Here is a 9907-nt window from a genome sequence, read left to right on the forward strand (position 1 = left end):
CAATCCCTTACCTCTCTCTAAAAGTGCAAAGTTTCAAAAAGTTCAATGAATAGAAGATTGTTGGGGGTGGAATAGATCTGGACAAGGAGAAGAAGTCTGGAGATAAATGTGAGAAGGGAGGGACAGGCAGTAGAAACAAAAGTGAAACTGTTTGAGCAGCATATTCCACAAGTCTTGAGGTCTTTCTGAGTGTAGCCTTCATTGATTTGAGATCGACCATACCATTCTCTCGCTAGAAGGGAAAACCTATAATGGCAGCAGGCTGTAAAAGTGACCCAGTTTGGGAATATTTTAATGAAGTTCCTCTACCTGTGGGTAAGACAGGCATGCGTGCAAAATACAAACAGTGTAACAAAGAAATGCAAGGCCTGATTGCCCGAATGAAACAGCAGCATGACAAATGCTCCTTCTCAGGAGGAAGCTGAGTTGAAGATGATGAAAGGAATATGTCTGAACATGCAGGAGCTTCAGGTTGGTAAACTTTTTTCTTTCATACTTCTTTCTGAAGGACTGCCTATCTTCCTTCTGGACTATTCTTGAATTCTCATGTTTGAGCAAAAAAATATAGTTGTTACTCTATGATACTATCATATTAGATGCAGTTGTGATCAAAAATAAATAGCTGAAATAGGCAGATCTTCCTTTTACAATTTCACCTTTAAAGTAGTACTGAGTCTCAGTGAATGCAGTGAGCAATACTAAATGAGCAGTATGGTAATAATAATTAAACAACTGCATTGACTTATTTTGTTTAGGAGAAGTCATCCTCAACATAAAGGATTCTGAAGACTGACTACCTTCAAGATCACCATCATTTTCTATAGTTTCAGAGTTATCTTCCAATGATAGTGTTTGTCACATCATGTCACATAGCCACAGTATATCAGCTGTAGCAAAAAGAAAAAAAAATCTCCATCATCTAAAAACAACCATAGATAAGTTTGTGGGCTTGTCTACACTTACCGGAGGGTCCGGCGGCAGGCAATCGGTTTTCTGGGATCGACTTATCGCGTCTAGTGAAGACACGATAAAATCGATCCCTGATCGCTCTGCCGTCGACTCCGGAAATCCACCGCAGCAAGAGGCGGCAGCGGAGTCGACGGCAGCGCGGCAGCGGTCGACTTTCCCCCATCCTCACAGCCAGGTAAGTCGACCTAAAATACGCAACTTCAGCTACGGTATTCACGTAGCTGAAGTTGCGTATCTTAGGTTGGACCCCCGCTGTAGTGTAGACCTAGCCTGTGATAAGAACCAGCAGATTACAAAAAGAGGGAACTGATGAAAAAAAACCTCTTCTTTCCATATGATTGAGAACCCACACCTCATTAACATGGTTCAGTGATTAAGACCAGGATACAGTCCACCCAACAGAGCAGATGTCGCAGGCAAATTGCTGGATAAAGTGTATGAAAGAGAAATTGAGCAGTGTGCAAAAGGTCTAGAGGATGAAATTGTTAACTTGAGTCTTGATGGATGGAGCAATGTCCACAATGATCCTGTTGTATGTGCTTGTGTGACAATAGAAGGAGGGAATGTATTCCTTACAGAAACAATTGATACATCAGGAAATGCACACACAGCAGAATACTTACAAGTAGTAGCAGTAAAAGCTATAACAAATAGTGAAAAAAAATTCAAATGTCTAATACGGAGCTTGGTCACAGACAATGCTGCAAATGTATCCAAGATGAGAAGAAATTATTTAGAAGATAGTGAAGGGAGTCCCAAGCTAATAACATACGGTTGCAGTGTTCATTTGATGCATCTCCTAGCCAAAGACTTCAGTGTTCCCAAAATAAAGGCTAATGTTGTTGAAATTGCAAAATACTTCCGTAACAACCACTTTGCAGCAGCAGCTGCTCTGAAAAAAGTGGGAGGAACCAAGCTAGCTCTCCCACAAGATGTGCGCTGGAACTCAGTAGTGGACTGTTTTGAGCACTATAACAAGAACTGGCCTAATCTGATGACAGTTTGTGAACAAAATCATGAAAAAATAGATGGCACTGTCACAGCCAAAGTTCTCAACAATGGGCTTAAGAGAAATGTTGAACACATGCCGAGTACCCTGAAGCCTATTTCCGTAGCCTTGAACAAAATGCAGGGAAATAGCTGTTTTATTGCTGATGCTGTTGAAATTTGTAAGGAACTGAGTGAGATCTTAAAAAGAGAAATATGCAATGACGGAGTTAAATTACAAGCATTAAAAAAACGAATGGGACAAGCACTATCTCCAGCTCATTTTCTTGCAAATATACTCAGTACCAGGGACAAACCTTAACTTCTGAAGAAGAGGAGTTGGCTATGACATGTACATCCAGCCATAATGCCAACTATAATAAACTTCAGACCTAAGGGTTAACCATTCAAGAAATATATGTTTGCTGATGATGTTTTAAAGAAAGTCACACCAGTGACCTGGTGGAAGTCACTTAAGCACTTGGATTCAGAGTCTGTTGAAGTGATAATCTCACTTTTAACAGCAGTAGCTTCTTCTGCTGGTGTAGAAAGAATATTTTCTTCCTTTGGACAAATTCATTCCAAATTGAGAAATCGTTTGAGACCTGAAAAAACAGGAAAGCTTGTTTTTCTTTTCCATATTATGAACAAACAAGAAGATGAAGGTGAAGACAAATGAGTTAGCTGCAGAAGCCAATATTTTAAGTTTCTCATGTTGACCTGGCTGACCTAGTCAATTTAATTTTTGTTGTTGTTTTTTTAAATATTTAATTTAACTATTTTAGTTAAAAACAATTTTAACAAAAACAAACCTGATTTTAAAAAATTTGAATGTTTAACTAAATTCAAAAATGTATATGCTTGTTTTGTTAAAGTATTATATGTTTGCTGTTGAAGAAAAAAATCCAGAACACTTAACATTGTTGTTTTAGTTAAATAAAACAATTTAAATGTCTGTCTGGTGATGTTCTCCTAATACAGCATGGCAAGAAAATCCTCCAAATATTAATGATTAACCTGTTGAACTGGAGATAGTTCACCTCCCAATGACTTCATAAGTATCTGCTTCAATTACCTTTGGTAAATGAAATTACCAAACAATCATTCATTTTCTGATATAGCTGTACAACTAATCTGAAAAGTTTTTTCAAAATAAATCACTTAAAAATGTATAGTCTGTACCTTCTAAAAATTAAATCTACATCTGAGTTATGAAGAATATGTATTAAGGTTATAACAACCAACAAGAATGCACTTTTATGTAGAAATCCATGATTAAATTGAGTCTGACTAGCGATTTAAATCAAATCCACCCTGTCACAGGGTATTTTAAAAATAAATTCATTAGTCTTTTTGAAGCACTCAGAATTACAGTGATGAGAACCATAGAAAAGCTCATAAAGGAAATTCTATAATCAAAGCAGTAAATAATGCATGAAACCACATGTTGAACAATGAGGATAAAACAGAAATATTGCATATCCACTCGGTGAACCCTCTCCCTTTTGAGCACTGAATGGGCAGTGATCCTGTGATAAAAATAAAATCCATATAATAACCATCTGCAGAAGAGGCCAAATTAAGATGGCAAAGGCAACCTTCATTTTGGCATTTTCTAACTTCTGAGTGCTTGACTTACAACCTTAATGTTCTTTTAATGCTGTTTCTTGTGGAGAATATAAATAAAATACTATTGAAGTATTATTTATTTAGCAGAGAAATGCTATATCAATATGGCTCCCTTATTAGGATGTCTCTTGGAACTTGATTTATCTTAATGAAAATAAATGGTAATGACTTCTGTCTATTGGGAATAGTAGCATTAGCACAAAACAAGAAGCGGCGGCCAGCACATCGCTCGGCCCACGCCGCTTCCCGCAGCCCCCATTGGCCTGGAGCGGCGAACCGCGGCCAGTGGGAGCCGCGATCGGCCGAACCTGCGGATGTGGCAGGTAAACAAATCGGCCCGGCCCGCCAGGGGCTTTCCCTGAACAATCAGCGATCCGACTTTGAGAACCACTGCAGCAGAACACCTCAGAAATGGAGGTTGTTCATAACTCTGAACAGTTCATAACTCTGAACAAAACGTTATGGGTGTTCTTTCAAAAGTTTACAACTGAACACTGACTTAATACAGCTTTGAAACTTTACTATGCAGAAGAAAAACGCTGCTTTTACCCTTCTTTATGTAAATGCAACAAGCACAGTAACAGTTTGATTACCTTGTCAAATTTTTTTTTTAAACTTTTTTTTTTTTTTTTTTTTTTAAGTAGTTTACGTTTAACACAGTACTGTATTTGCTTTGTTTTCTTTTGTCTCTGCCGCTGCCTGACTATACACTTATAGTTCCAAATGAGGTGTGTGGTTGACCAGTCATTTCATAACTCTGGTGTTCCTAACTCTGAGGTTCTACTGTAGAAAGATTTTTCCCACCTTTATTTATGCAATAAGAACTAATGAAAAAATAAAAAATAATTTTCCATTTCGAATTGTAACTATTTGAGGGAAGGTGGGGGAGTGTAACCCACAAAATTAGGGAGTCTGCCCACTAGGGACAGAAAACTGGATTCTAGAAGGGAGCTTGTGACCAATGGACAACTCTGATACCAATCTCTGTGCCTGTCCAATATTATCCATAGCCCTCTACAAATCAAACTCATCTTTTAGCCACACACTCCTGCATTTATGCATATGGAAGTTTTCCCAGTTTTTCTTCAATTCAGGACTCTCCTCTTGCAAACCACAGGAGGGTCTCCAGAATAGGTAGCTGCATTCCTGAAGCAACTTCAGATAAAATCTCTCCCATCTCCTAACCCCTCTCCATCACCCCCGTGTCTTAGATTTTATCATTACTAAGTAGAGCTGGTCAGGGGGGAAAAAAAAATTCTGTTCCATGAGAAATTCTGACACTGATTGTTTTTGTTCCAAATTTTAATTTGAGACTATTTAAACTCTTCATTTGAAGAAGGCAAACACATTATATGAAGTTAATATATATTACATATAAATATTAATATTTTAATATAAGACAAAACAAAATGAATCAAAATGATAAAGTCGAAACAAATTGTTTCAACTCTCTCCTGTTGATTTTGATTAAATTTTTGGCACGTTTCTGCAAACCCTTTGATTTTGACAAAACTGCATTTTTCAATGGAAAACTGTTCCACTGGAAATTTTTTAACCAGCACCACTACTAACAGGAGCAGGAAGAAGGGGAGAGTTACAGCTTTGTATGACTCAAACTACTAGGAGTTTTGTGGTGGAGGCATCTTTTCCCTCTTCTAGTGAGCCATAAAAGGTTTGCTAGAGAGGAATTCCATTCAGATGACCTGAATAGGTCTGTCAAACTTGAATTCCTTCTAGAGAAGGGTAGGTCTTCCCAGGGAACCTGTGGAACTCCTTGCCAGAGGATGTTGTGAAGGCCAAGACTATAACAGGGTTCAAAAAAAAATAACTAGATACATTCATGGAGGATAGGTCCATCAATGGCTATTAGCCAGGATGGGCAGGGATGGTGTCCCTAAACCTCTACTTGCCAGAAGCTGGGAATGGGCAACAGGGGATGGATTCACTTGATTACCTGTTCTGTTCATTCCCTCTGGGGCACCTGGCATTGGCTACTGTTGGAAGACAGGATACTGGGCTAGATGGACCTTTGGTCTGACCCAGTATGGCCATTCTTATGTTCTTATGTAACATGGGAAGGCAAAAATGCCCTCTTCTTCCCCAACTTTCCCTGATTATTCTTCCTTCTCACTACATCACCACCCCATATACAACCCAACCTTTTCCTCTTCATCCAACACTCCTTCTCTCCTGCTGTTAACCCCCTCATATCTTTCTGGTCTCAAAAAGAAGGAAACATGTCAGAAAGCAGCTCCACTACAACAACCTTCTGTGGTCACAGTTGAGCTGCCCTCTGATGAATCTCTTGTGGTTTGCTGGAGAAGAGCTCCATTCTGGTGAACCAGAGGAAGTTCACCACAGCAAAGCTCCATTGTGATGAATGCATTTATTAGTCTAACGTACAGATATTAAACAATTTCCATCTGCATTTCCACATTAAATATACCAACTGTAGAATAATTACTAACATAGATCACCCTTTCACACAAAAGTTTTCCTAAACATTACAGGAAAACATCTTGCAGACATCATTTGCAATTGGACATTTCTCACTTACACACACTAATAAAAACCTGTGTATTCACAAACATGATAACCAGTAAACACAGTTGGAATTGAATTTCAAAAGTTCTCATTGGTTATCTACAATTTAGGTGGAGATGTGCTTGGTGTGGTTAGAGGAAGGGAGATAGCTGGTGAAGAAGGGGAATTGGTTTGAGTGCAGCATTGATGGGGTGTTGAACGACAACTATACATAGCCTTGCTTTTTAAAATTCGCTGGTGGGAAATTCAACCTAGCATCATTAATATTGTTAGAATGGATGCGATCTTAAAGCCAGGAATTGGGGATAAGAGTCACACACCAAAAAAAAAAACCCACACACATTTTAGATGGAAATTTAACTGAATTTAACTGAAAATTGTTGTGCCTTTTGCATGCTGGCTGGCTCAGAGGACTAATGATAATAGATCAGATGGGAGGAGGGGGAAACAGACTGGCAGAACACATTCAAATCCAGTCTATGTCAGTAGTGACTGAATGTTTTCTTAAGGCTAATAGGATGTGTGACCTAAGTTAAATGACCTTGGCTAGACCAACAAAGACAACTCAGGTTCAGCATTGCAACTGCTAACATTTAGACACATTCCCACCTGATGGAATCCACATTCCCAAGTTAGATCCCTAGGCTTCGTATACAATGCATGGGGAAAATTAGGTGCCTAAGACTATATCTATACTTAAAATGCTACAGCAGCAGAGCTGCAATGCTGCAGGTGCGCCGCTGTAGTGCTTCAGCGTAGACACTTACTACAGCAACAAGAGGGGTTCTTTTGTCATCGTAGGTAATCCACCTGAGAGGCAGTAGGTAGGTGGACAGAAAAATTCTTCCATCCAGCTAACACTGTCTACACGGGGAATTAGGTTGATTTAACTACGTCTCTCACGGGTGTGGATTTTTCAGACCGTTGAGAGACGTAGCTATGCCAATGTAACTTTTCAGCGTAGACCAGCCCTAAGTAATCCTCACAGCACTCTTATGAGCTAAATAAATATCATCCCAATTTTGTAGATGAGGAAACTGAGGCACAAATACTGAAGATTCTTTAGTCACGTAGCACACTGATGGCAGAACCAGGAATAGAGCCATGGAGTTCTGGCTCCCTGTCCCCTGCTGGAGCCACTTAAATTAAATACACCTCTTAAATTGTAAATATGCTCCCCTGTACTTGATGACTGGTATAAATCAAGAGCCAGGATGATTTTTTTAACTGGGGGCTGTTCTCTTCTGTCACTGAGCAGTCTCTTAACATGTTTCTACCATTTTTTGAAGTCCCATTTAAATGAAGAACAGTATCAGTACAAGAAACACTAATCTTAAGTAACTACGGATGTCTGGGTAAAACTGATAAGAAAAACCACTGATTAGTGTGCTGCTTTTTTAGTCTGCATTCCTATTGTCTTCAGTGTTCTACCAGAGGGCTTTTAGCTTATTAGATGATACTTTATAGCACTGGTTGTTTCAACTCTGTGAGGTAAGGAGGGAAGGATTCTTTCATATGATACTGACATGTCAGCCAAATTATGCCAATTGTGATTGACTAAGGGCTGGTCCACACTGGGGCAGGGGATCGATATAGGAAACGCAACTTCGGCTACGAGAATAGCGTAGCTGAAGTCGACGTTTCCTATATCGAACTAAAAGTACCTACTTCGGGTCCACGCGGCGCAGGCAGGCTCCCCCGTCGACAGCGCTTCCTCCTCTCGGCGAGCAGGAGTTCCGCAGTCGACGGGGGAGCGCTTCTGGGATCGATCTATCGCGTCCAGATGAGAAGCGATAAATCGATCCCAGAAGATCGATCTCTACCCGCCGAATTAGGCGGGTAGTGTGGACCAGCCCTAACAAACATTTTTCCAACAAGCACCTATGGACTTTTTCCTGTTATGCCTGGTAGAACCATCCAAAAATATCGGCAAAGCCACTTCACTGCATTCCTTGAAATTCCATCTTAAAAACTTTTTCCCTGCTGAGATGTCAAAAAACAAACTCCACAATGGTTAGGCAGTTACCTTGCTGTGGCCACTGCGAACAGGTTGACACTAAAAAGTTAGGTCAACCCAGCTACATTATTCAAGGGTGTGAAAAATCCACACCTCTGAGCAACATAATTAAGCAACCAACCCCTAGTGCAGCCAGTACTAGGTTGATGTGAAAGTTCTTACATCAACCTAGCTACTTCCTCTTGGGAAGGTGGATTAACTAGTGATGGGAGCATCTGCAGCGATGGGAGGCAGAATGTCTACACTGAAACAATACAGAAGTGTAGCTGCAGCGTTTTAAGCATAGACATAGACTTTATGTTTACAAAGGTGCAACAGACATATACTGTACTACCCTAACGATCCTTCAATCTCTCGCTCATCATCCCTTGAGGGGAATATCCTTTAGTTTTAGACCTAAATTTACTTCCATCCAATACCATTTTTGTAGCATCTCTCTTACTCTGAAAGATCTCCCCAGTGCTGTATTATGCAAAGCCCATTATTATTTAAAGCCTCCCCCAAAACAGACTCACAGACACTCTTACCTTGGGCTTCTGTCCCAATTACATTCCTCACACTTGGGGATTCTGGCAAGTTAAGAGATTTATAACCCTCCACCTCACCCGCCCGCCCAAGCGGAGCTCTTCCCTGCTTACCTATCCCAGGGGCCACATAGATGAAGTAGAGGCACGATGAGGAGAAGGAAAAGAAGAAGATAAAGGCGAGAATGGAGCGATTGGAGACCCGCAGCACCTTCCCGAGCAGTGACATCCTCCTCCTGGACGGGGGCTGCTGCCTCCTAATCCCAGCAGTAGCCGGCGGCGGCGGCGGCACTTCCCAGCGGGAGGTAGCAGACTCCCATGGAGCGCACAGCGGTGCGGCAGCGGGGCCAGCCAAGGGAGAGGGCCTCAGGCGAGCCGGCGGTGGCGGGGAAGAGGCTGGGGCTGGAGCAGAAGGATGTGGGGAGCGTGTGACAGCAGGAGATGACCGGCGGGGGCTCGGGAAGCTGGAGCGAGTGGCTAGTACACGAGGGTGCTATCGGAAGGGCGGGGGCTCCGGGTGGGCGCTGGGTATGGGGCTGCAGTAGCGGTAAACACAGCACCGCGCAGGGGAGGGGAGCGGCTCGCTAGGGCTCCGGGGCTCCCTTCCCCGCTGCGCAGGTGAAACGGGGGCGCGGAGACCGGCGGGAGGGGCTGCCTCAGCGCTGCGAGCCCGGTTGTTCCTGCCCCTCACGCAGCCGGGGTGGGGTTAATCCGCCCCGCTCCCTCCGCCGGCAGTGGCAGACCCCGGGGCTGGGCCGAGGGGGGTCGGGAGGGGAGTCCTAGTGGTGCCGCGGGCGGGGCTGCGGTGGCTGCTGGGTGGTTCGGTGGCTGCTCATGCCGGCGGGGGTCGCGGCCGCCTGCTCCCTTCTCACGGGCGGCGGCAGCAGCATTGTCGCCACCAGCGGACAAAGTCACCTGCGCGCCCCGCCGCTCCTTCCTCCCGGGCCGGCGGCGGGGAGCGCGCTGCAGCCGCCCCGCCCCTCAGCGACCCGGCTACTGCAGCGGTTGGGAACGTGCGCGAGCCTCTGTGTGACTGGCGACCAACTGCAGAACTTCGGCGGGCGCGCGCGCCCGCCCACTCAATCCGCGCGAGCCGACTAGTCTGACACTGTCAGAGGCTCGCAGCAGCGCTAGACTGCTCGCGCGACCTGAGTGGGCGTGGACTGCGCCGGCCCAATAGGGGACAGGGGAGAAAAGAATCCGCTTTCCTGATTGGCTGGTAAATACACTACTTTAT

General features: G+C 43.3%; 1 protein-coding gene across 1 annotated transcript in view; it reads right to left on the bottom strand.

Annotated features, from left to right (window-relative positions):
* B4GALT6 (beta-1,4-galactosyltransferase 6) overlaps positions 1 to 9579 on the bottom strand; it is a 43991-nt gene extending 34412 nt beyond the window's left edge. Inside the window, exon 1 of the mRNA XM_024214656.3 lies at positions 8785 to 9579. Within this exon, the coding sequence (XP_024070424.1) occupies positions 8785 to 8899 (115 nt within the window). The 5' untranslated portion in view covers positions 8900 to 9579. The remainder of the gene's footprint in view (positions 1 to 8784) is intronic.
* Positions 9580 to 9907: the final 328 nt, after the last annotated feature.

Source organism: Terrapene carolina, unplaced genomic scaffold (genome assembly GCF_002925995.2).
Source record: "Terrapene carolina triunguis isolate 2854851 unplaced genomic scaffold, T_m_triunguis-2.0 Scaffold58, whole genome shotgun sequence".
Taxonomy (NCBI): domain Eukaryota; kingdom Metazoa; phylum Chordata; order Testudines; family Emydidae; genus Terrapene; species Terrapene triunguis.